Here is a 25,859-nt window from a genome sequence, read left to right as displayed (position 1 = left end):
ATTTGGAAACTGTAGAGCTGAATGGACAGCTGCTCTCAGCGACTTTGACAGGTTTTTTTGCTAGGAAATCCAAGTGATTTAAGCTGGATTTGTGCAGATTTCTGAATGCTGACTTTGACCTCTTATGCTCTAGACTAGTCATGTTTATGTCATCCCATAGTGCAATGTAGTGACTTCAGTTCAAGGTGGTCTTTAATTGTAACCACCTTCTCTTCTGCTCGTATTTCAAAATCTTCTATTTTAGAAATTTTTTTTTATTTACATTAGGTTTATTTTGAATAAAACTAACCAAATAAAGCAAGAAATATTTCCAACTGCAAAAGTGAAAATTCTGCCGTGTTAAAAAGTGGCAAAACTGGTAGAAGACTGTTTCCTAAAATAAATGTGGCTTTATTTCATATTTTATTCAGGAATGCCAGGAAACACAGAAGGTAGAGATTGGAAAATACATTAGATAATTCAGTTCATTTCCCTGGCGAGCTTTTCCCCACAATACATTTCAGTGTTTCATTCAGTTTTAAAAGTCCCAAGACTTCCATGACCTTCTCCTAGAGACTTCCTCGCAGACTAACATATCTTGCCCTCCAGGAGGTTCTTTATAAGCTTTCGAAATTTTCAAACTAAATTCCCTAGCTTCCAATTATAGTCTCTTTTCCATACTGAATATCCCTCTCTGCTGCCGGCGTGCAAAGTCCTTCAGTACTAACACATACTTCAACCTTTTTCTTGTCATTTCTTAGGCGTCCTTCTCTTTTAACTCTCAAAACATGCATGGTGCTCTTCACATTTCTCCCGTTCCTCCCTTATTTTTCTTAACAGCCTGACCAGAACAGAGTATTGTGTTGCTGTCACAGTAATATCGATGCCGTGCAGGGAGGAGCTCATATGGCTTCATTTAGCCAAGTGCCTTTGCACGCACACAGTAACGCTGCTGTACTGTTTTCGGCAGCCATATTGCTTTCTAAACTTGTGTGCAATTTTCTGCTAGTGTGTTTCCCAAGTTCTCTGCATAAATGCTGCTTCCCCCCATTTAGTACTACATTTCCATGTTTTCTTTGGCAAATGGTCCGTTTGGCAGTTTCCCATGATAATTTTATCTTGCCCTACAGCCCTACCTCTCAAGCACCCGAAGCTTGTCTCCAATGTCTGGACTTTTTGGTTCCATCTGGGCACCTCAGAGTGATGTTTATGAAAACTGCTGCCCTGTCAGTGCCACGACCCAACACTCGACCCACGTGGAGAACCAGGCAGTTATGTGTAAGCAGGAATACTATCCGAGGTTTAACCCCTTCCGTGCCTACATGAACTTGGACATATGGACTACAGCAGCCAATCGAAATGCAAATTTCCCACTTTCGAGGGACTCGGGTTACTGTGGAAACGTGTGAAAGGAATTTGATTTAAAAATGTGAATAAAGATGCTTGCAATTTTGATTACTAGAGTAAGCTGGTTGTTGAATAGATTACAATGTTGGTGGATATTTTGGCACTTTTATATTGAAAATAAATTTTTTTTACTGAAGTCTGAGCATTCAGTGCATTTTAAAAAGCAAAGCGTATTCAGGACGCTGTTATTGTCAGGTGAAGGCTATACATTTAAAACTAAATTTTTTTTTCAAGAATAGGAAAAGTATTAGGTTATTAAAAGCATCCGTGAACCTGTACTGCACATGTTTTTTCTGAAGTTTACAATCTGTGGTATAAACTAGGAGTGTTTTAGCATTTGTAGGTACAAACTTACACCGGTAAATAATTGCATCTGTACCAAACAGTAACACTGGGGACCTTCCTGGTGATGCAGATCAGAGTTTTTTCCAAGTGGTGCCACTTCTACTGCTTACATAGTTATTTGTGGGTGTAAACTTCTGGCAGTAGAAAAAACGCTGAATTGTGGCTTGTTTATCTGGCTTCAAAATGCAAGCTGTCACTTGGACGATGTTACGCTTGTGCAGTGTGGGTGAGTGGGCATTTCTTCCTGGAGCTTTTCTTGCGACTGGCTCCTGCATTTTGTGTTTCTATTTTTAGCCTTCATGTTGCAGTAGCATTTTGAGTGCATTTAGTTGCCCTTCTTTAAAATGCCAAAGCTTGAACTGGAACAAGTATTTCTTTGAGAGCCAAGTCCACACCACTCTCTAAACAGAACAGCGTTGTGTTAGCCTGTGTGAGGAGACTGAAAAGAGGGGAAGGCATCCTTTAGATTCAGAGATGGCCTCGGCAAGGGGACTTGTTAAGCCTGGAGGGAGAGTGAAGGGGGATCCAGCAGCAGCCTCATGCAGCTGCTTGAAGGAGAGCCATAAAGATGGCAGAACCAAAGCCTGTGTGGTGGCTTGCAGGCGTCACGGCAAGTGGCAGCGGTCACAGTTTGCCACGTGGGAGGTTCAGGCTGAACACGAGGAAGAGTAACTTCCCTGGGAGGGTGGTGCTGCAGGAGAACAGGTTGCCCTTGGGGTGGACAGGTCTCAGTGCTTGGAGGCGTTCATGACATGGCTGAAGCCACGCGTGACCTGCTGCAGTGGTGGCGGCAGTCCTGCTCCTTGTGGGAGGTCAAGCTAGGGACCAGTCACCATTTTGAGGATTCTGGGAACTTGAGCATGTTCCTTACTTTTTTGCTACTTCAGTTGGTTTCCTTTTTCCCTTTGAACACAGACTGACTGGAAGACAAGAACTGCTTGACAATGAGATGTTGAGGCTTTCACATTTGTTTTTATTCAAAGGCAGAGCAGAAAAGGCACTGCAAAAGAGCTGAATAACAGCCTGTGTGCAAGGCTGCTCAGCAGTCTGGGTTCCCAGACCTAAATTCTGGCCCTGCCAGCCTCACCATGTTGCTGAGCTATCAGACCAGCTCCTCTGACTTGCTGGTTTCAGCCAGAAATGTCATCCCAGGTCTTGAAATGTTTCACCAGAAACAGCGTGTTTCTGCAAAAAGTTTGTTTCAGTAAATCAACAGTTCCTGCGAAGAAAGCTTTGTTGAAAGATGCTCTGCTTTCCTGTGCCTTTGAGTTAGCTCAGGAGGAGGTAGCGGCTGAGTGGGATACTCGAAAGCTGCTGTATTTACCCGCTTTATCTGGTCGTACAGAAGGTGCTCCTAAGCCTGCCTTTGGTTTTGATGTCAGAAAAATGGGATTGTCACTGAATGCTTTTCAAAACCGCAGTGTTTTAGTGGCTTGATCAGGAACTAGCACCTGGAGTCTTTTCCATGATGCATCGTGCTGGGCGGGAATCTGTTTGACTCTGGAGTTTAATCGTAATTGCTTGTGTTTCTGAAGGGAAGTTCACACGTTCATATGAACTTTGATGCTCCTGAAATCAGCACTAAGGCATGAGAAGTAGTCATAACCACTGACATGCTTTCTGTGCACCTCTTGCCTATGGCAGGAGACTTCAGGAGGAATAGAGTGGGAGTGCGAACACAATAAATACAGATTTTTTTTTTAAAAAAAAAAGTCATCATTTGGTTTGAAATGCAGTGAAGTTCTTTATTCCCTGGATAATGTTGCTTGTTGTATAGCATGTTCATTGAATTTTGGATGTGCAAAGACACAGGAGAGAAGAGAGGATGTGCAAAGCTGTGCTTAGCTTAGTCAGCTCATTCTGTTAATTCTGTTAATTGTTTTAAGGAGATCTGTATTTTCTGTGCACTGAGTGAAGCTTTTCCTCAAGTACCAATGTAAGGACATGCTTTTTTTGTATCTGCAACAAACTGTAACAACAACAACAACAACAAAATCCTACAGTTCTGCTCAGCACTGTTGTAAGTAATTTGTATGTTCCAGACAGAATAAATCACTGGAAAAGAGAGAAAAAACCCCATGCAATAAACCAAGCAAAAACATTGGAGAGTTCAGGGAGAGCAAAAAAAAAAAGTTAGAAATGTTTGGAAAAGATGACCTCTCTGAAAAAGTTGGTCAGAGTTGTTAAAGTGCCAGCAAAAGACAAGGGAAATGAGCCGCAAACAACTTGAGAAATATTGCTAAGAAAGAAAACAATCATTCTCTTTAATCACACCAGAACAGATCAAGAAGTAATTCCCCCGGGAGCTGTGTAGTATTAGGCAAAGTATTTCATATAGCTTTTCATAACAATAACTAAGGAATGTAACAAGGTCATTAAGGTTACCAGGAATAATTGCTGCCATCAGGAGACATCTGTAGCTTAATTAGCAATCCACCGAATGCAAGTGGATTTGGGCTCAGTTTAATATCATTCCTCCTACAGTAAAGGGGAAGATGAAATAAATAATTCCACTGCAAAGTTCTTTGTACCAAAATGATTGTAACTACTAGAGTGAAAATGGAGAGTTTGCTCTAAAGACATCTCATTGTCATAGGCAAAATTAACTCCTAATTTCTTGCCTTGTGCCAGGAATTCCTTATAGTAGGATTGGGAGCTTCACTGATCTCTCTGAAACCGGTACTGGTTTTTTGGGAATCTTCAGCAAAAGTAGTACTCGGTTAACCCAAGAAATGCTTAAGATTGCAAGGGGAAAACCAAAAATACTAGTGTAAAAGAGGAATAGCCTGCACAGTTCACTGGTAGGGCTGGTGATGGAGTGGGAGAGGGAATCATGGGCAGTTCCAGCCATTCAGTGTTGACTTCTGTCCTGGTGCGCATGCTACATAAACAGGACATGAAGTGTTTTCCTAAGACAAGATGTGGGAGAAGTGACGGCCCGCCCTGCTCCCAGTGGCTTTGCAGCTTCTTAGATGTGCATTGGGAACTGGGGGTACCAAGTTACTGCTGTCCTTGGACAGGACATACAGGACATCTTGGCCAAGCCTGCCTGCTTTGTCCAGAATTTCCATCCCGGAGCCAGGGAATATCCCTGGCACATTTCATGAAGGTTTGTAGGTACTACAAGAGACAGTGTTTGGACAAAGCCAGCATCTCCTGCAGGGGGTGTTCAGCTGCCCTAGCCTCACCAAGCTGCAGCAAGCCCCTCACAGCATTAAGCTGGAGGGCCAAGGGAAGAGGAGCATCCAGCACAGCTTTCCTGTAGGAGAGGGCAGTGCTCCATGGGGACCCTGTTTCTTGGTAAGGGGGGCTGGTATGGTGTGGAGATTCTGCAGGGAGGGATTTGGACTGGCCAGACCAAGCTGCAAATAACCTGTGTGGGTTTCAAAGCGTGTGTGGGATGGTCCAAGTCCCTGAAGGCAGGCTCACCAGGAGAAGCACAGTTGCTGCTTGCTGTTGTGACTGTGTCATCAGCACAGTGGCAATTGGTGGGTCTGTCCATGCAGGACTCTTCCAGCTGCTCCAAGGAGCAACAACCAGCTTGTCATTGCGCTTGCAGAAATGAGCCTGAAAATGTGGCTGAGAGGCCTGATTGCCAGTGGGCAAATGAGCTCATTAAAGACAGCTGTTAACTATCTTAATCTGCTGAAGAGGGCGGAAGGGGAGGAAGTAGGGGAGGTGCTCAACACCTGCGTTGGGGCTAGCAGTGCCTTCAGCTCCAGCACCCAACTCCTCTCTGCCTTGGGAGAAGCCCCTTGCTGCTTGGAAAGCCATGGCCTCGGCAGCACTGCAGGTTCCCGCAGAGCCAGCGCTGCCATCTTGCCAGGTGAGCTCTTGGCTGGTCTTTATGGTGGTAGGTTGGGTGTTGCTTTCCAGCATTTCCTTCCTTCCTTCCTTCCTTCCAGCCTCAGGGAATATCCGTTGTTTATTTTTCGTAGTCATTGAATCACCTCCAACTTCTTTTGCCCTCTCCATATACTTGCTTTGCTTTAAGCGAATCATGGAAAAGGTGCACGGCAGCACCTCCCTGTTGTTTCAGTTGTACGTTTGATTCCTCTGTTCCATCCCGTTGTTCAGTCTGCCCATCTGCTTCTGTGGGGGAAATGGCTCAGGGCAGGCCTGATCTCTTCTTCCGCAGCACTCTCAGGTGGGCTGAGGGTCGCTGTCTCCCCAGGACTGTGGTGCTGCTGCAGCCGTCCCCTGTCCCAGCAGCAATGCAGCGCTTGCCCTGCCCTTCTGACAGGCGGGAGAAGGGCAGAGGTAGGTGTCCCAGCTGGAGAAGGAGATCCCTGGCGTTGGTTGGGACAGTTGCCCAGTCCTGCACTGGAGGAGGCTCTGCTGGGCGAGACCCAGCGATGCTCCCCCTCTCCGTGAGCTGGGGGATGCAGAGGACCGGGAGGCAGTGGAGAGCTGTGCTCTGCCCCATCGTCTGTGAGTGACAAGAGTGGAGCAGGGGGAGGATTTATTGTCCCAGCCCTGCAAGGCAGTGTTGCAACTGAGGTCCTGGGAGCTTGCACCCGCCTCTGTAGCTCATCCTAATGCACGGACACAGGCGCTCCCCCACTGCTGAAAGCTGAGCGTTACTGCGCCTCCCTCCATCTCTGGAGAGGGTTTTCCTGCAAGAGCTGCCTGTCCAGGCCTCCCTGACAAAAATGCCTCCTTTGTTGCTGTGGGCTGCACACCACGCGGCTCGCTTTTTCTGTGACCTCTGCTGTATTTCATTTCTTGCTGCTTTCTTCAACAACTGCAGCAGCAGCACAAACTCTCAACCCTTTTCTAACTGTGGGGTTGATCTGAATGGCGGCCGTCCCTGACCGCTCCCCCTGGTTGTGTGTGGGAGCTGCTCTCTGAGCTGTTTGAGGTTTAAGCAGTCCTGTTCGGAGGTGGTGGTGGTTTGGTGTTTCATGCAACCCCATGCACCTCTCTGGAGGTTTTGTTGTTTGGAGGCTGCCAGAAACCTGCGTGAGGAGGGACCATGCTGGCCTGGAATGAGGGGCCTCCCCAGTGTATGAACCAGTGCCAGAGGAGCTGCTCTAGCTGGTGTGGACGAGCTTCTCATCTAGCATAAACCGGTTATTTAATCATTGTCAGCTAAGCTACTAGCAGCCAGGCTTGGCTCGCAACCGAGTGTGTACATATATATTTCTTGGAAGGAGCATGTTGCCTCCATGAGTGACCAAAAAGCCCCCGTCCTCTTTAGTAAACCCAACTCCCGTGCAGTGATTTTGAGGTGATGGTCCATACCCTGACCATCCCCACCACACTCTGGGGTACATCTGCCGCACCCATGGGGTGACAGGCTCTGCCAGAACTCATTTCCCCGACCGCGCTGGTGGAACGCTCGGTTTGCTGGGAGCCATTTGTTTGGTTTTAATTTTGACTGAATGTACAGTTTGCGAAGGGAAAGTAATGTTTTCGCACGTCTTCGTTAGCACAGATGTGGGGGAAGCCTGTGCCCCGGACCCGCTCCAGCTCCCAGAGACTGCGATGTGGCGGGGGGTCGCCTTCGCCGGGCTGGGGGTCAGCGGGTGCTGTGATGTGAGGCTGTCTCGAAGCTAGAAATAACCTCCTCCTCACGCAACGTTGAGGTGCTGCAGCGAAGCGCTTAGCCATCAACACCCTACAAGAACCTGCCACGATTGCTGGTTCTGATTTAGGGAAAGAAATGTTTCACTTCATTTGCTCGACATGGCCTTGCTAGATGAAAGGTGTTTTGCAGTGCAGCATAGGAAATGCCGAAGAGTGCAAACCAGATGTTGAAGCTGATAAGGGAACCTTGCAGAAGCGGCAGAAAACGCCGTAACCATCCCGCCGCTCTCCACAGACCCATGAGACGGCGGCTTGGCCGTGGGAGCTTATCGCTTGCTTCTCAGCGGTGCTTGCGTGAGAAAGGCGGCACCTCGGCGGCGTTCATCCAGCCACTTGCTCGCAGGCTGGTTCACCCTTCCTCCAGCCCAGCTCATGATGGTGCGCATACCTCCAGGATGGGGTGCGTGGTGCTCGTGAGGGATTGGAAAATGACCTCATTGCCGCACTGTTTCTGGAGCAGCGTGGGAAGCTCTCGCTCCCCCCGTGCTTTTCAGCTGCACGACCCACAGTTTGTGTCATAAATGGTTTCTGGAGGTGAGCAGCAGTTTTTTATCGATCTGCTCTTTCCAGAGCTGCCTGCAGGTCGATCAGTCTCTCTGCAGACAGTAAGCAGTTATTAACCTGAGGAGATGCCAGCCGTACTTTTGTTGGTGAAAGCCTCTCCCAAATCACAGCTTGTGTTCCTCCTTTGGTTAGTAGCTTTTAATTAGGCACCTACCACCCCTTCCTATTGGCTGAGGACATCAGGCTCACGCTGCATGTGCCTTTGGGCTCCCACTGTTAGTACTGCATTCAAATCATGCACTCACCAAATGACTTTACTGAGTTTCAGTTTTTCCCATCCGCGTGTCCTTGGCATGTAATGCTCTTGCCAGGGCTGCAAAAAATCAGACTCTGGGTATCTTCTGCTTAATCAAGGCTCGGTTGTCCAATTTTCCCACGCTGTCGCTCTGGTGAACGCAGATGTGGCTGAGCAATTTTCTCCTGGCACTTTGCTATCACTTTTCAGACACCACAGCAAGCACAGCTGGTCTCCCTCTCTCCTGGCTGGGAGGGTTTGCTTGAGCTTTCAGTTGCAGCCTTAACCATTGCAGCTCTGCGCAGCCTGGCCTGAACCGTCTGCAGCTCAGGACATCCCAGAGCAGGGACGCTCCTGATTGCAAGCAGAAACCTGGGACACAAAGACCTGATGGAGATGCCTGGGGGCAGACAGCCTGCGGGGGCTGAGCTCGTGGTGACACAAGCTTTTCCTGTCTGTAAGTATTTCTGCCTCCTGAGCAAGGCTCACAGGTTATGAGTTTCCCTTGCAATAGCTGAACTTCATGACCCAGGTCAATACTCTACAACAACATGCAACTTTTGGAAGCCCTCAGCTCACAATGTCATTAAGGAAGGATATCTTTGTGCCTTTTATAGATGCCCTGTGTATTCACTAGTTGGTGAAGGGTTGGTTTGGGTTTTTTCCTAAGAAAGGAACCTTTCTGTTCATTTGAAAGGTTTTTAATAATTTATCGGTTTAAGGACTAAAATCTGTCACACAATTTGTTGAGGACCACATAATGGCTTATAGAAATGCTTCAAAATCCTTAAGTGAGATAGAAAGTATCTATAAACCCTTATTGGTTTTCTTAGTGAACCCTAAGCCTGGTGCATCCACCAGAATGACTTACATTACTGAAGCTCAGTAAGCTGCAGGTTTGGTTTTGGTTGCAAGAACCTCATATGCCGTTTGCCGTAATAGAGAAGCCTGAAGCCTAACCAGGGCAGTATTCTTCTTTCTGAAGAGCTGACTTGAGGGTTGAGCAAAAGGCTCCTAGATGGCTCCCTCTGTTCGACCTTCTCCTTGCTTCCTCTTGTCCAAGCAGTCCTTTGTCTGTACGACCAGCTGCATCTGCAGACCTGTCAAGCCCGAGTTCAGCTGTCTTGGCCAAAGCACCGCTGATATTTCGTATAGAGAGTTTGTTAGAGAAGTCCTCAAGAGACTGAGTATTGACTTCTATAAATAAAAATAGAAAACAGATGGCACCAGTTTCAAAAGTTAAGTGGTTTTTAACTAGTCTAGTAACTAATGTTCTCATATACCTACAAAAATATTACAGTTTTATCTTTGTAAAGATCAAAAGAACAACTTTGAAGCACTTGCCAGGCACACGCAGCCACGCGTTTTAATAGATGATAGACCAAATGTATCCTTACAGTAATGGGACTGAGTTGCCAATTTCAAATTCCCCCGTGTATTCCTGCAGTGAGTAAAGCCTAATGACTGCTCTGGGTTTTTAGTTTTAATTACTACTACTGTGGACCCAGTGTATAAGGTAAGTCTGGGGTCTGAGAGAGAGCGCCTGGTAAGGAAGTGCTTCATGCAGGGAAGCAGGAGGAAGCCTCTGGAGCTGCCTAGGTCTCCTTGAGGAGCTGAGTATGTCAACATCCACCCCTGTTTAGATCAACCCTCTTACTCATGGCTATCTGCGTTAACTTCCAGAAAGAGACGGGGAGAAAACAGACCATAGCATGCCTGGCTTAAATTGGTGCAAGCTGGCTCTGCGCTGCAACGTGGTCTCTCGGACAGGTTGTGCGTATGATGTCTAACAGGATCGAACCCATGGGAGCAAGCAGAAGTGTTGCGTGCCAGCTGCTGCCAACTCGGAAAACCGTCTTCCAGTTGTACGATTTATTCTGAGGACAGAAGAGGCTGTTTCTCCCAAGCTGGAATAAAACTTTTAGAGTCCAGACTTTTTTAGAGTTACAGCTGAGCTATGGCTTGCTCTTATGCGAGATGCTGACTTTTATCAATTTGTCTGCAAAACAGCTGTGTCTGCTTTCCCCGAACATTGAACACCAGGTTAAAGCCTCCCTCTCTCCTGTGCCTCGTGGCTCTGCTCTGTAAGCCAAACCCCGTGCTACCAGCGGGGAATGCTGCTGTCGGTGCTGTGACTCTTAGCTCCTTTTACCTCACCCAAATGTGGCTTCCCAGGATGTGGGCTTCTGTTTTGTTTGCCCGGTTTGTTTGTTACGTGCATGTTTGTTTTTAAGGAGTCTAACCTTTTACTTAGCTTGATTGAAAAGTATATTTCTGGCAGTGATGACAGACAGATAGAGCACAGTTAAGAAACCCCTGGATCTGATAATCGTAGCCTTCCTCTCCATTCCTGATCAAAACGGCCTGGAGTCGAGTTTCCAGAAGGCCTATGCGAGAAGCTGGAGGTCAATGTCACCCCAAAACATTGTGCAAAAAATCTGTGGCAGCGATTTTTTTCTTCAAATTCCATCTTATCCATTAGACCTTAATGTGTGTCCTACAATAAAGAGAGAAGGAAAGAAGGTCAGCTTTCTTTTGGTAGGGAGATTATCAGCAAGTCACGTTTAGTGGCATTTGTAATGTGCTTTAAGAATTAGACAACACAGTCTTACCCCAGTGACAACTGAGAGAGAGACTTGGGCAAAATCCGTGATCCTGCTGACCCTTTAGACATGCAGGTGTTTAGCATTTAGTTTTCAGGTGTCCTGTGTTCAGCTGGCACCTGGTATCTGGAGGCCCTGGGGTTTAGATACCACAGTTCCTGCTGGGCCTCTGGCTCTGCTTCTGAGGCTGCTCAGGTTGTCTCAGCGCAGCTGGTGCCAGCCATCCCTGCCAGTCTTCTGTGGTTAAGCTCTGGCTCATATCTTCTCTGCCCACCTTTACTGCAAGGCTTTATCCAGTTCCTAATCACCTGGGCTCCTTCAGAAAGCACATCCAGAAGAGGATGTGCTAGCACCTCCTTTTCTTCTGTATCTCAGTTGTAGGAGCATTTACAGAGGTTTGGGGAGTCCTTGGGTTCCAAAAAAATCACCTCTGCCACAGGACTGGAGCAGTCATGGGGTATCTGCCCTGAATTTCTGTATGCATCCTGCTTATTGTAGGAAAAGGAGCAATTGTGACAGCTTGTTGGAGTGGTTTTCCCCTGCCGCAGCCTCTCAGACGGAAGATTATGGCTTTCCAGAGCCAGGCAAAGCCAGTGCCTCCGCACGCAGGAGCGCTCTTGTCCTGCTGCCTGCCAAATGTGCAGGCCGGATTAAATGTACGCACTTGCGGCAACCCAGCTCTCGGCTGCTTCCCCGCTGGTGGGGATGGGGAGCTGGGGGGTGTCGTTGCCTCCGGCCTGTCCCGTCTTCTGGCTTTCTGCCCTGGAGGAGGGGGAACGGAGCAAGGAGGGGTGGATGCAAGCCCCCCTCCAGACAGATGGCCCCGAAGCACCTCAGCGCCTTCTCTATCTGATTTCCTCTTTAAAATGCAGTAGGGGTCCATCTAATTAGAGAGTAAATACACTGTTAAAGGCACAGCTTTAGTTACAAAGTCGTTCTCTTTCATGCCGAAAGTTATAGGGAAGAGCAAGGGTTGGAGGGGCAGGAAAACCCCTGGCTGAACTCTGGATCGGAAAGCATGAAACTTTAAGGACAAAACAGGACAGAGAAGCCTCCGAGGCGCAGTGGTGAGCTCTCATCTCCCCGTGCCTCGAGGGCAGCTGGGGTGAGGCCCTCGCTCACCATTGCCAAAGGCTTGTGCAGCCAGGCATGGCAGTGGCTGCACAAGGCGGGCAGCACCCCGACAGCCCCCCAGCAAGCCCCCCCATCCCGCTGCCTCCCAGTGTCCTTCACCCCTGACAGGTCCCCAGAGAGGTTTTGCTCCCCTTGGGATGGCAGGATTTGGCCTGAGTAAGGCTGATCCTTGGGAAGACAAAGGAAGATCTATTAGTAATCGCTATTTCTTTATTTATTTTCAGGTATTTCCTGGTTTCAGTGTTACGCAATGTTTACCAAAGATGACCAGCCAAAGTAAACCACCCGAATGAAAAACTGCAAATGAAAAAGCCTGCCACAGGCAAAACTGGTCCCTTGCCCTTGACTGCTTTAGTCATTTCAGATTAGGTGCTCGCTTGTTTGGCAGATAGGCTTATAAGGAATCGCCCTGAGACAAACCTGCCCCCGCCCCCCCAAACAAAGCCACGGGCAGAAAGCTGAGGCAGGTCTGGAAAGACTCTCTAGCAAGACGAGGGATTAACATGCCTGCTTGTTAACTTTGGCAGCACGCGTAGTCGTCGTTGTGCCAGCAGACTTAGGGAAAGCAAATGGGGAGGGATTATTTTATGATCAGTGGCGTTCCTGCGGGATGGAGGGTTTTCTTTGGGGACTTACCTAGCAGGAGTAAAAGGCAGAGCGGAGCACAAAGCAGTTCCTTCACAGTCGGGAGGCTGTTTCAGCAGGAGGGGTAGTATGGAGCCAAAACGGATGGAAACACTCCCTTCTCCCTTAATCCAGTTGCAGACCTGACTTACCCAGAGTGAGTCAGTGGTATCAATGTTGTCCTGTTACTTGGTGAGAAGTTATGAGCTCACAAATTTTTTTTTTTTTTTTTTTTGTCCAGCAAACCAGCTTGCCAGCTCCTTGCTGAGTTCTCTGTGAAAGAGAAGGGGCTGCCCAGCCTGGAGACAGGATTTCTCCACCTGCAGAAACAGGGAACAAATCAAACTCACTCATAGGCTGTGTTTCATCGTGACAAGTGTGAGTAATACTTATTTTACAGAAAAATTTAGACCTCTGAGCAGTAGGGGAGAAGAGTCCAGTCAGCCTTTGCCTTATCCATCCCTCCTCCCGTTACACAGTGTTTTTGTTAGTGACTCTTGAAAGATACTATTCAACTGGAAGGCTTTGCAAACATCAGCGAGGACACTATCAGATGGAAATATGGAGACACCAGAGAGACAACCGAGAGAGAGTCCTCTCAACAGAGGGTTGTGCATCTCAGTATGCTTTGCTTGGCCTTTTGGTCCCAGATGTGAGCTGGGAACAAAGCGTTCAAGGAACCAATCCCAGAGAAATAAAGTACTCCGAAGGACTGATTTTAAAGGAAATTTGTTGAAACTATCAATTGTGGAGCATACAGGAAATTAATTTAAAATGATGTCATAAAAATAGCACATGAAAGAAGTGCAAATGTAACATAATTTCTATAAATAGAAAAGAATCTTTATACTGACACTTGCGTAAGTTATAAGCTGAAAACAAACCAGGTGGCCAGTCTATTCAGTAAGAGTTGTTAAACATTGGATGCTAAGACCCAAAGAAACAACGATGATCTTGTGCTCGCAGGTGCAAACCTCGTGGTGAGTTCAGTGTGAAGGAATATCACCTGAATTGATACAAGGTAAGAGAGTGCATCTAATTTGATGCTCTTTCCCACAGTAGACCAGATGTAAGGTAGAAAATTTTTATTACCCTATGGCTATCTCTGAACCAACTTATTCTTGTCCTGTAGTTCCAGCTGTTGAGATGAAAGTTGGTTGTTTTTATTGGGTTTTTGTCTATGATATTTCCTTTGATAACTCTTCTGTCCAAAAGCTGCAAACTATAGAGCAAATTACTTGAAAACATGAGTGACCATGCATCCTACACTTATTAGAAGTCTACAAAAGTCTTTTTAGCATTACTACAACCCCCTGTTGCAATCTTTGTATAAGTTCCCTACTTGCTTTCAAGTCAAGAGTGGGTTGACTTATTTTTGTTTGTTTTTTTTTTCCTGTTACCCTATGCTTCCAATCACCTGTTGCACCAGGGTTTTGGTCTCTGCTGGAGTTCCTAAGCCCTGCTAAAAGGACTACAGAGTTGGCCATGGTTTTGGACCATCACTCTTGGAGTAATGGGACATTACTAAGAAAGGACTATTCCCTTTCAAGTTCATGCTATTGCTGCCCAGCCTATGCTCAAACGGACACCATGACCTGGAAGAAACCACTGGGTTGAAACAAAAACCTAAAGAAAGAAAAGCAAAGCATTTCCCCTCAAAGCTGTTGACTAAACTCACCGCTCTGGGAGAGCATGGTCAGCTGTGGCTGGGCTTGCCGCAGGCATCTCCAGACCATCCTGGCCGTACCTGCACTGCCAGGGCACAGCCATGCTCTACATGGCATGTCCAGGTAACTTTGGATGTTAGAGAGGAATTCAACTCAAAGTTTGTAAATGTGGGCATTTCACAGTAGTAGAAAGCACCTTGTTTTGGGGGTTGATCCCCCAGTATGGGGTGTTTCTGTAGATATTACGATAAAGACAAAAAGGCGCCTTGCAGCACAGGCACAAGAGTTACGCGGTCCATTCTGAATCTATCATTACTAAGCTGGTACTGCTACACTCAAGAAAACTTACAGAAGAGCAAGAAATACAATCTGACGATAATTTAGGAGGAATGATTAAAATAGCTGAGTGTACTTGAAAAACAGCTTGGGATGTCTGTTTTCAATCATGCTCAAGTCTGGAAAGTCAGAGAATGGTCAGATATTGGAAATATCTAATTATTTGAAGATGTTTTGGTGGCTCTGTCAGATCCAACACACACTTTTCAAATACTTATTGACATATTTTTATGATCAGGATTTTCATTTTTAGTAAAAATGATTTTTTCATGGGTGTTTACAACTCTGCTGTATTTAAGCTTCTAAAAAGTTGGTTTAAAAAATCAGAACAACAGAAGAACATAATAGATATAATCCCTGCAAGAAGCTCACAAAACAGGTCATTTTTCCAGTGCAGAAAATCTTGGATCATTAGATTTTTCCTAATTTTTTAAAATATGGAGCTTTGATAGGAGATAGATCAAGAAAAGTACCTGCACTGAAGAAAGAGCTTCTGAGGTCTAGAATAACTGAAGATAAAGGTTTGGGATGGACTGTTTTTCTCTTTCTGAAATGCGCTGTCATGTCTGAAATATTTCATGGCATCAGGTACAGAGGGAGGCAGCAGTTGAATGCAAAACTTGAACTACCTGTGCAAAATATATCTGGCATTGTCTTTTTTGGAACGAATACAAAAATCTTGATATTTTTATGACATATGATAATGATCTGATTCATTTCCTGCTAAGATTCTTGCCCAACTGTTAAACACAATTATTTATTTATTTTTTGTATAACAAGCAGTTAAATATGTATCTCTGCTGCCCTGCACAGTGTTTTTCCATCTCCGTACAGGAAACAAACTCTAGCTGGTTCTGCAGTGACTTGGTCCCATTCCCAGGAATGTTTCCCCTCCATTTAAAAAAAAAAAGAAAAAAGAAGAAGAAAGTACTTTTTCAGTGTATTAGCACTAGATAGACCTAGGCATGAGACACGTGTCCACGTACTCCTCGCAACGAGGAAAGACAAGGTTTGTTGAACCTTTCCTGCACCGAAGTGCACCGACACACGTGTCCTTTTGCCCAGCCTCTCTGGAAGGAGCTTTTCCTTGGAGCTGAGCGAAGCTGTTTTTCCTCCTTACGGGAAATTCCAGTGCCAGGATGTTAAACCCTAACTTCCTCACAACAGCCTGCCGGTGATGGCTTGCACCCGGTGGGTGTGACAGGGTATTTTCTCTCCTGGTGAGCTGAAATGAAGCAGCAGCTGTCCGACAGTGAGTGTAAGAGATCCCGTTCCTCTCTCTCCCCGACCCCCCGTAATGCAGCTTGTGCCTTGCAGGGTCCATGAGGACCCCAATCCTGGGGTACCAGCAGCAGCCCCGATGGCTGGGGGGATGGTGCCGTCTCTGCACAGGGAGGATTGGTGCCTCCCGAGAGGACAGAGCCGAGGGTGGTTGTGTCTCTGTCTGGAAACCTGCAAAATCCCTGTTTTGAAATAGGCATGGCACCTCATTTTCTTAAAAACTGGAAATATGTTTTATGCCCCCAGATACCTCTCTGGGCAGCCTATAACAGATGGCCTCTGTCATGTAGTTTGGGATACAGCAAAGCAAGCTGATCGATGCAACAGGAGTGTGGTATATGTAGAGATAGGAAAAAAAGCCCTTCAAAATACTAAGCGAGTAGTACTTTGGAAAGCTACACAGAGGTATTTCCTGAAGGTGTCTAAAAAACCTGAAGTAGCTTTGCACGTTGATAATGTAGAGCCAATTAACAGTATGAAAATTGCAGAAAATATATCAAAAGAAAACATGATTTCCAGGTTATGTCTGTTTCAGGGGATGGATCCTCAGCAGCGGCAAGCCGGGAGCCTGTTTGCCTGGGTAATGGGAGGCACATTTGGGCTGACCTCCAAGATCCCAGTACTGTGATGTTTGTGTTTCAGGTTCCTGAGTCCTACAGGAGGCTCCCTGTGGAGTGCCTATGGAGATCCAAGTTTATGATTATGGGAAATACAGCCAAGCTAGCCTGTAAGAAAAGTTGAGGTCAAGGCTGCTCCGAGCAGCCTTTTTATGAGTCTTGGGCACCTGCCTCCATGTTTGGTTCCCCTCCCTGCATCTTGTCTGGGAGCTGGACCCCTTCTGCAGGGATGTGGGAAGCCCTGGGCAGCACTCGAGGGAAGTTATACTTAACCAGATGTATTTCCAGGCTGGCCTCTCCCTCACACATGCCGAGGGAGTCTCATTAGTTGGTGGTATCGGTTTATATTTTGCCTTACTCCTGCAGCATGCCAGGAAGTCCCGTGGCAGGCACATTTGTACATGGGTGCCTTTGATCCTGCTGTGTCCCCAGCGTTTGTGTGGGGCTGAGCGACCTGTCAGCATGCTTGACTGTTGTCCAGCCCCATGCAGGTCTGGGGAGCAAGCAGCGATGGTTGGGGAGACCCGTTCTGGGCGTGTTGTCTCTGAGTTTTCATTTTGGAATAACAAATTTGTGTGATGCTGATAATGGGGTTTTGTGTGTTTGTCATGGTGGTCTTCAGAACAGGGTGCCAAAAAGTTGCTATAGCATTTACTGTTTTATAGCTCTGTATTTATCGAAAATCCTAACGTTCCTGTCAGGAATAAATTGGTTTTGCTCCACCTAAGAAAGTATGAAGTAAGAAAGGAACTGCGTTGTCCAGCTTTGCTTCATGTGCAGGCTGCTTTCTGTTGATGTAATTTCCTTGGGAACCAAATACTCAACAGGACTATTTTGGGAGAAATGAGGGCTTTTCTCCTGTTGAGTCATGCTGATGCAACTGTTCTAGAAAAACAAAACTTTAGATATTAGAATAAGCTTTGGTGTCTTTGTCTGCAAACTTCCTCTGTTAAGGCAGCAAATCAGTGTCATGTTATTCTGATTGAATGCTTTCAGAAAGGATATGACAAAAAAAGCCCTGCAACCCTGCTTGCTTCCTTGGCAGAGGCAGTCCTGAAGGCTGGCTGTTGAATGAATAACCATTTACACAGCATTATCATGCTCTCCCACAACAGCAGGGCGAGGATAGCCCAGAAGAAAAATAAAGGGAAATCTGCTCCTTTGCATTTTACCTTTCATTCTGAAGACCTAACCAGATGATTGAGCTGCTGGCAGGGCAGGATTGATATGGAACACAACAAAGTTAAAATTGTTTATTTTCATTATAATGTTCCTTTTTGTTGTAGTTCGAAGAGGAATACCTGAAGCCCTGCAAGTCAGATTAAAGCAGAGGCACCAACAGTGCATGCTAAGGCTCTGCTTCCAGGATCATGAAAGGATGCCAAGCTGTTCTGCTTTCAATTACATGAATATTATACCTCCTGCTCCAAAGACTGCAAGCGTAGATTCGACCACTTTTCCTCACCAGCCCTTTCCTGGGGGAGGGTAGAAGAGTGGCACTGCTGCAGCCATGCTGATGCATTCTGGTTACCAGACGTAAGTATGAGGAAGCAGTTTTGCACTGCTTGCAAAGATTTGGAAAACGTTTCTGCTCATATTGCAGGCTGGACACTGGATTTGTGAGGTTCCCCCCTCTTCTACCACTTCTGCCTTTTCTTTGAGGCAGGGTTCTGGGGCAGGGTGTCGTCTGGGTTGGGCCCCTTCCGCATTGCTCGCTTGCTCTTTCTCAGCAGAAAAGCTAAAAGCAGCTCTGAGTGACATACAGGAGGAAAGAGGAAGGGAGGGGACAGGCTGCAGGATCCTCTCATGTGCAACTGGGAAGGGGAAGCATTTTAAAGAGTGTGACATGCCCAGATACTGCAGGGGATGGAGGAGTCCCTACCTCTGGCTGGCAGAGCCGGGGGGTCTGCGGTTACAAAAGCACAAGCTCGTTGCAGATCTGTGCCCTTCTGCTGGGAAAAAGTAATGTACTGGCACAGGTGGAGGTACATGCCTTTTTTTAAACACTATAACAGAGGAAGGATAATCATAGCTTAAACTTGGAGGAGGAAGGAGGAAAGCACCCACAAGGTGCAAATTTGGTGAATGCTAAGCATGCAGTTACTCTAGAGAAAAAGCAAATGAACGGTATGCTCACCTTAAAATACAGCCGTTTTCTTCTACTTTAGACTCCTTGATTTCAAAAGAAGTTGTTTTGAGTCCAGGGTGCAGCTCACTTTGGAAGCTGATGCTCTGGGAAGCAGCTGGCTGGTACCTCGCCTGTGTGTGGAGCAGCCTGTGGAGGGCAATTCTGGCCACTTTGAGCATCTTTGGACCTTCCTTACTCCGGATAACCTGATAAATCTTGACAAATTGACCTGGAATGAGAGAGAGAGACTGAGAAGCTGCACTGCTTGTAGACTTTTTTCCCTACTGATGGAAACAAGCAGAAGGCCCACCCTGATTTCTTGGATTTTTAAGCAGCTTGCTGAACTGAACTGCTTAATTTGTGAACTGCAGCATGGGAAGGTGGGCAGGGTCACTCTGGTCTTCTCTTTCTGAGAGAAACCAGAAATGCAGCCCAGTTTAGAAGCGTGATGAGAGTGGGCTGAGCCTGGATGTTAGGAGAAAGTCAGTATTTCTGAAAAAATAACTAGCGCCTACCTCTAGTCTCCATGAATATGTGGTGGTGAAGCTGTAACACACAAAAAAGTGTGCCCTCTACGCATTCAGTGAAGTACGTGGCCTCTTATGCGGTCGTCGTCTTCAAAGCTCTTCGCAAATTTAACTGCATTTAACTTTATCAAGGAGTTGCAATTCTTATGACAAAAACATATAGGAATGAGTTGCATCAAACTCAGAACTAACATTTTAAAACATTTTGAAAACGGAAAGTCTTCTCTTTTTAAGAACCGGAACTGTTCCAGCTGAGAGCTACCAGAGAGAAGAGGCAGTTTTTGGGAAGTTGATGACATCCCTTCACTAAAACACCATTTCCCTTCTCTGCTGTGTCCCACAGCCTGCTCTGTGTCTATTCCTCACACTACTACACCCAGCAAAAACTGCTTTAAAAACATTGTTAGGCTTCAAATCTATCCTCTGTAACTGACAGAAAATACAAGGGTATCTCAGTGTTTCAATTCTTTTTTTGGAAAGCGACACGTTCTTAACCTAATATGCAATGCTAATTTTAACGTAGTGGGACTGCAGGTTGTTATGAGATGCAGTTGGGCCTCCGTGTGGGCTTTGCCACCCTTGAGCAGACAGATGCCACTGTGGGCTCTCTGACAGCAGCTGGCAGGAATTGGTCTGTCTGTCTGCTCCCAGGCAGGTACCTCTTGGTGCAAGCGGGCAGCAGACCGTGACGCTTTCTGTGCACAGAATAAAAAAATGGAAACTGCAGTAGGAAGGTTTGGTGTTTGAGTTTAATGGGTTTCCCTTTCAGAGCTGGTAGGAAGACTCCCTACCCCTTTATGCGTACAGTATGCTTGGCCATTTGACCAGCTGTGTGTTTCCATTCAGTCAGGCTAAAATAAATATTATCAAACCTCCCCTCTTAAAATTGCCTTGGCTATTTAGAGAGGTATACTTTCTTTCAAACTGTGTCTTCTTTTTCAGATAGAATGTCATTCCCATTCTTATGCATTTTCTATTTGTTGATAACGTATGACTGCCGTGCCCTAGGAAACAAAATGGTACTGAGTGTTTCTCTACTACTCGTATTGACTAGACAATTTGACTCCAACATTTATATCAATATAATATATATATCAATCTCTATATCAATAACATTTTACAGAACCTACACAACAAAATAACTTGGTTGTGCTGAGATGTTCTGTTGCTTGGTACAGTTAGCATCCCCCCAGTGCATACAAACAATAAGTGTCAAAAGCAGAGATACAGGGAGGTGAATGCAGTTCTGCCTAGGAATTATTTCTGCACTTAATGCTGGAGGAAGTGATTGTGAAAGAATGACTTGCGCAAAACGGTTGCATCAGCCTTTCCAGTGATGGGCAATGACCGACAAAAGGGGACAGATCTGCCACTGAATTTCAGCTTGTGAAGAAGAGAGTGCAAACACAATCTATGCTCATTTTTGTGTCCCCAGTCAGCAGCAGCAATGGCAGTGGCTGAAATGTGAGTTTGAAGGGCAGTGTCACGTGTGCCGGACAATACTGAACTCTTCAGAAGCCACGGTTTCCTTAGGGGAGCAGCCACTAAAGAAAAGCTGTGCAAACTGGTATGCTTCACTGGCCGAGTAGTTATAGGACATTGGGAAACTGTAGACATAAAGTTTTGTTTGAGGAGCACGGGCTGAAATATTTTCTCACTCCAGGACTGTTGTCGCATCAGACCTGCCGAAGGGTTTCCAGCTTTTGTTGTACTTGCGGGTATGAGGTGACTACTTGGATCCCAGAGTACATCAGCAGCAGCAGGTGAGGAGACAAAACCAGCATGCAGCACACAAGGTAAGTATTTACTCTCTGCATATTCAGGATTTGGGGATACTGTTTGTCTGCAGTACTGGAGCTGTTCACAACAGCTTGTGAGCTTTAATAAGTGACTTATTTTCTGGGGTAGACAATGGTGAAATGTTCTTTGGCACCTGTGGCAGGAAACACAGCCCTTCTGTAAATAAAAATCAGTATTGTTCTAATTACACCCACTATTTATAGGGCGACAGTAACATCCAATTCCCATCTATTACCAGTGTTGCTTTACAGAAAAGGGCGATAGACTTGTTTGGTTGCATATCAGCTTGTTCTGCCTTTCCAGTAAAGAATGTAAATTGCTTACACAGTGTGTAAAAGGGTGTGCTAGGAGCCTATGCAGCTCTGCTTTTTAGAAGCCCTGATGCTACTAAGATTCCGTGAGGGGGACCCCAAAATCTCTTCTGGGAAAGTATGTGGTGTCAGAAGCCACAGCCCACTCGAAGGGCTGGGAGGGTGGACACTGTCTGTTTGGGCTTCTGCCTTATAGGTAGACATACTAGATGGACAGGCTAATGCTGCAAAGGCTGTGAGCACTTAGAAACACAGAATCATTTAGGTTGGAAAAGACCCTTAAGATCAGCAAGTCCAACTGTTACCCTAGCACTGCCAAGTCCACCACTAAACCATGTCCCTAAGCACCACATCTATGCATCTCTTAAATACCTCCAGGGACGGTGACTCAACCACTTCCCTGGGCAGCCTGTTCCAGTGATTGACAACCCTTTTGGTGAAGAAATTTTTCCTTGTATCCGATCTAAACCTCTCCTGGTGCTACTTGAGGCCATTTCCTCTTGGCCTATCGCTTGTTACCTGGGAGAAGAGATCAACAACCACCTGGCTATGACCTCCTTTGAAGTAGTTGTAGAGAGCAATAAGGTCTCCCCTCGGCCTTCTCTTCTCAAGGCTAAACAACCCCAGCTCCCTCAGCCTCTCCTCATAAGACCAGTGCTCTAGACCCTTCACCAGCTTCGTTGACCTTCTCTGGACACGCTCCACTACCTCAATATCTTTCTTGGAGCAAGGGGCCCAAAACTGAACACAGTATTTGAGGTGCGGCCTCACCAGTGCCATGTACAGGGGGACAATCACTTCCCTAGTCCTGCTGGCCACACTATTCCTGACACAAGCCAGGATGCTGTTGGCCTTCTTGGCCTCCTGGGCACACTTCTGGCTCATATTCAGCTGGCTGTCGACCAGCACTCCCAGGTCCTTTTCCACCAGGCAGCTTTCTGGCCACTCTTCCCCAAACCTGCAGCATTGCATGATTTTGTTGTGACCCAAATGCAGGACCCAGCACGTGGCCTTGTTAAACCTCATACAATTGGCCTTGGCCCATCGATCCAGCCTGACCAGATCCCTCTGTAGAGCCTTCCTACCCTCAAGCAGATCAACACTCCTGCCCAACTTGGTGTCATCTGCAAACTTGCTGAGGGTGCACTCCATCCCCTCGTCCAGATCATTGATGATCTAACTATCTTCCCCTGTTTAGGGTTGAAACGTCCAGCCGTAGCTTTGTTGCTGAGGGGAGGCATAATGCAAGAGATGTAAGAGGCAAGAGCTATAGCCAACGTATATGAAAAGGCAGGCAATTGAGAACGGTCCTCTATGACTGTTGAGACATGATACGGCTATACTCCAGAGATGAGTGGCATGCCATGTTTACAGGGCTGAGCAGCTGAAGTAGGAGAGGAAGACTGATGTCACAGGATAACTCTTACAAGAAAAAATTTGAATCTGAACTTCCTAATAAAATTGCACAGGTTTTCAATTGTTTTCAGTTGCTGTGCAAAACTCTCTCCTTTCTGTTTCCTACAGCAAAATGTTCAACCAAACAAAATACAAATTAAGAAATACACACACCTGGCAAATGTGGGCCATCTACATGGTCTTAGCTGCAAATGTCTCCGCAGAGCAAGCCCTGAAGCAGGCTTGTCCTTCGTGCGATGACAATCAGCTGTGCAACTGCTCTTCCATGGGCTTGGACTTCATTCCCCCAGGGCTCACGGGCAAAATCACAACGTTAAACCTGTCCCACAACAGGATCAAGCACATCCAATCCCAGGATCTGCAGCAGGCTGTGAACCTGAGAGCCCTGCTGCTGCAGTCCAACAAAATCAGCTCAATAGACGAGGACTCGTTTCGCTCCCTTGGGAAACTGGAGCTCTTGGACTTATCAAATAACAGCTTGGCTCACTTGTCCCCTGCGTGGTTTGGGCACCTTTTTTTGCTCCAGCACCTCCACCTTCAAGGGAACTCCTACAGAGACCTGGGGGAAAGCTCCCTCTTTTCTAGCCTGAGGAACCTGAGCTCTCTCCACCTGGGCAACCCGCGGTTCTCCACAGTAAGGCAAGGGAACTTTGAGGGCATTGAGCTTCTCGACCAGTTGTGGATTGATGGTGGCAATCTCAGTCAGTATGAGCCGGGAAGTTTGAAATCGATTAAGAAGATAAATCACATGATCATAAGCCTAAGAAGAATTAATGTATTCTCAGCAATTGTCAGGGACCTTCTGCACTCTGTCATTTGGCTAGAAGTGAGAGAAATCAAATTAGAGGTTGAAAATAAAAGCTTGGTGCAGAACTCAACACTTCCTTTTAGGATACAAAAACTTACTTTTAAAGATACTTTGTTCACAGATGAATATATTAGCCGGATAATTGTATTACTGAAGGAAATCATATCTTTGCAAGAGTTCGAGGCAATCGATTGTGTGCTTGAGGGGAAAGGAATATGGGATACTAAAAAAATTGCAAGAAGTGGGCAAAATTATGTTGAAACAGTAAAAGTAATAAATATAATGATTATGAATTTTCATTTGTTTATGGACCTAAGTGATATGGAGTCACAAATAAACAAACTGAAAAGCCTCACCATTGTAAGCTCTAGAGTTTTCATGGTACCGTGCAAGCTTGCAAAACATTTTTCATCACTTCTGTATCTCGACTTTCACGATAATTTGCTTGCAAATAATCGCTTAAATGAGACAATCTGTGAAAATGCTTGGCCTTCATTGCAAACTTTAAATCTAAGTCAAAACTCTCTAAAATCTCTGAAACAGACTGCAGATTTCATAACTCGTCTACACAAACTGATTAATCTTGACATTAGCCAGAATAATTTTGGTGAGATTCCAGATGTGTGTGAATGGCCAAAAAACCTGAAATATTTGAATCTCTCCAGCACTCAAATTCCCAAACTAACGACTTGCATTCCCCCAACACTGGAAATTTTGGACGTTAGCGCTAACAACCTGAGGGAGTTTGGACTGCAACTCCCATTTCTGAAGGAGCTGTACCTCACAAAAAACCAGCTGAAGACCTTGCCTGGTGCTGCACCCGTTCCTAACTTAGTGGCCATGTCAGTCAGAAGAAACAAGCTCAACAGTTTCTCCAAGGAAGAGTTTGAGTCCTTCAAGAAAATGGAGCTGCTGGACGCCAGCGACAACAACTTCATCTGCTCCTGTGAATTCCTCTCCTTCATCCACCACCAGGCCGGGATAGCCCAGGTGCTGGTGGGGTGGCCAGACAAGTACATCTGTGACTCTCCCCTGGCAGTGAGAGGGGCGCAGGTTGGAGCCGTGCACCTCTCCCTGATGGAGTGCCACAGGTCCCTGGTGGTGTCGTTGATCTGCGTCCTGGTGTTCCTGGTCATCCTCACCCTCGTGGTCGTCGGCTACAAGTACCACGCGGTCTGGTACCTGAGAATGACCTGGGCATGGCTCCAAGCCAAGCGGAAGCCCAAGCGAGCCCCCGCAAAGGACATCTGCTACGACGCTTTTGTCTCCTACAGCGAGAACGACTCCGACTGGGTGGAGAACATAATGGTGCGGGAGCTGGAGCAGGCTTGCCCCCCGTTTCGGCTCTGCCTCCATAAGCGGGACTTTGTGCCCGGGAAGTGGATCGTGGACAACATCATCGACTCCATAGAGAAGAGCCACAAAACGCTGTTTGTGCTGTCCGAGCACTTTGTGCAGAGCGAGTGGTGCAAATACGAGCTGGACTTCTCGCACTTCCGCCTCTTTGACGAGAACAACGACGCAGCGATTCTCGTCCTCCTGGAGCCCATCCAGAGCAAAACGATTCCCAAGAGGTTCTGCAAGCTGCGGAAGATCATGAACACAAAGACCTACCTGGAATGGCCTCCTGGTGAAGAGCAGCAGGAGATGTTTTGGGAAAACTTGAAAGGAGCCTTGAAGTCATAGAACAAGTTGGCAGCACCCTTTTCAGTATATTTCCACAAAGGATATATGTCAGTGCTTCTTCCTGCTAAGAAATTTTTCTTTCTTATTTTGCTCCCTAAGGAGGACCTGCTTTGTTGTGTATCGAAATATAATTATTATCTTACAAAGTGAGAAAGACCCACTTTAGGCCTTCCAGTGATTTGATACTCTGATCTTTCAAAATCTCTGCTAATAACTATGATATTTGGAAGCCCTGTTGGACTTCATGCACTTTTCTAGATACATTTAGCTGAATGTGGGTTATTTTTGTACTTTTTCCACCTATTACCACATCCCTGACTAGTTCCTAACAATGCCAGTGTAATTTACAAGTGAAAATAAAAGCTGAGTGCTTCAATACTCCTCTATTTCTCTTGTTTGCCTTTAGTTTATTTTCAGTGCCATCATGCATAGCAGGGTAATTAAAATTAAATTCTGAAAAAAACCTGGGGACTTACATTAAAATAAGTCCTCTGAAGCCCTACCATTGCTGTGCAACACGCAAAAAAAGACAGTATTTAATATGTACCTTCATTCACAAGTCTGTTATTCTGTCTAGTAACAGCAGAGTCCATACCACCATGCACAGATTGGGATTTACTCAGTACCTGTGAAGGAAGCATCCTGGCACCTTGTACCATGACCGTGGTGAGATCCAGAGGCATTAAATCACTGTTGTGTTTCTTTTTTTCTTAGGCTTCTTTCTTCCTGTGAATGCTTGTTTCTCACTCCACGGTCATCGCCATGTTCTCTTCTACCTACGCACAGAAATAGCTGAAGCCTT

At 46.2% G+C, this 25,859-nt stretch overlaps 2 protein-coding genes and 1 long non-coding RNA gene across 22 annotated transcripts in view; 2 read left to right on the top strand and 1 right to left on the bottom strand.

Annotated features, from left to right (window-relative positions):
* Window positions 1-1,522, top strand: part of TMEM131L (transmembrane 131 like) — an 83,264-nt gene extending 81,742 nt beyond the window's left edge. For all 13 annotated transcript variants that reach the window (XM_054824176.1, XM_054824171.1, XM_054824172.1 and 10 more), the window contains one exon: window positions 1,110-1,522. In XM_054824176.1, the coding sequence (XP_054680151.1) occupies window positions 1,110-1,388 (279 nt within the window). In that variant the 3' untranslated portion in view covers window positions 1,389-1,522. The remainder of the gene's footprint in view (window positions 1-1,109) is intronic.
* Window positions 1,523-4,038: 2,516 nt separating this feature from the next.
* LOC129205842 (uncharacterized) lies at window positions 4,039-19,153 on the bottom strand. 3 transcript variants are annotated; one of them, XR_008576878.1, is made up of 6 exons: window positions 19,025-19,153; window positions 18,519-18,738; window positions 12,493-12,800; window positions 10,732-11,605; window positions 10,363-10,616; window positions 4,039-9,316 (listed from the first exon to the last, which is right to left on the bottom strand). It is a non-coding gene; the product is annotated as an uncharacterized LOC129205842 (long non-coding RNA). The 3 variants fall into 3 exon arrangements; XR_008576877.1 differs by lacking the exon at window positions 4,039-9,316 and having other exon boundaries at window positions 9,628-10,616; XR_008576879.1 differs by lacking the exons at window positions 4,039-9,316; window positions 19,025-19,153 and adding an exon at window positions 18,820-18,881 and having other exon boundaries at window positions 9,628-10,616.
* Window positions 12,720-25,443, top strand: LOC129205841 (toll-like receptor 2 type-1). 6 transcript variants are annotated; one of them, XM_054824185.1, is made up of 5 exons: window positions 12,778-12,858; window positions 13,447-13,501; window positions 17,668-17,917; window positions 20,700-20,832; window positions 22,672-25,443. In XM_054824185.1, exons 4-5 carry the CDS (start codon window positions 20,819-20,821, stop codon window positions 25,055-25,057), a joined length of 2,400 nt encoding a protein of 799 aa, XP_054680160.1. In that variant the 5' UTR covers window positions 12,778-12,858; window positions 13,447-13,501; window positions 17,668-17,917; window positions 20,700-20,818; the 3' UTR covers window positions 25,058-25,443. The 6 variants fall into 6 exon arrangements, with proteins under 6 accessions (XP_054680161.1, XP_054680160.1, XP_054680163.1 ...); XM_054824186.1 differs by lacking the exon at window positions 13,447-13,501 and having other exon boundaries at window positions 12,720-12,858; XM_054824188.1 differs by lacking the exons at window positions 12,778-12,858; window positions 13,447-13,501 and adding an exon at window positions 15,558-15,674.
* Window positions 25,444-25,859: the final 416 nt, after the last annotated feature.

The sequence above is a fragment of the Grus americana genome, chromosome 4, assembly GCF_028858705.1.
Source record: "Grus americana isolate bGruAme1 chromosome 4, bGruAme1.mat, whole genome shotgun sequence".
Taxonomy (NCBI): domain Eukaryota; kingdom Metazoa; phylum Chordata; class Aves; order Gruiformes; family Gruidae; genus Grus; species Grus americana.
The sequence above is the reverse complement of the archived record's forward strand: the minus strand, read 5'-3'. Positions and strand labels throughout refer to the sequence as shown.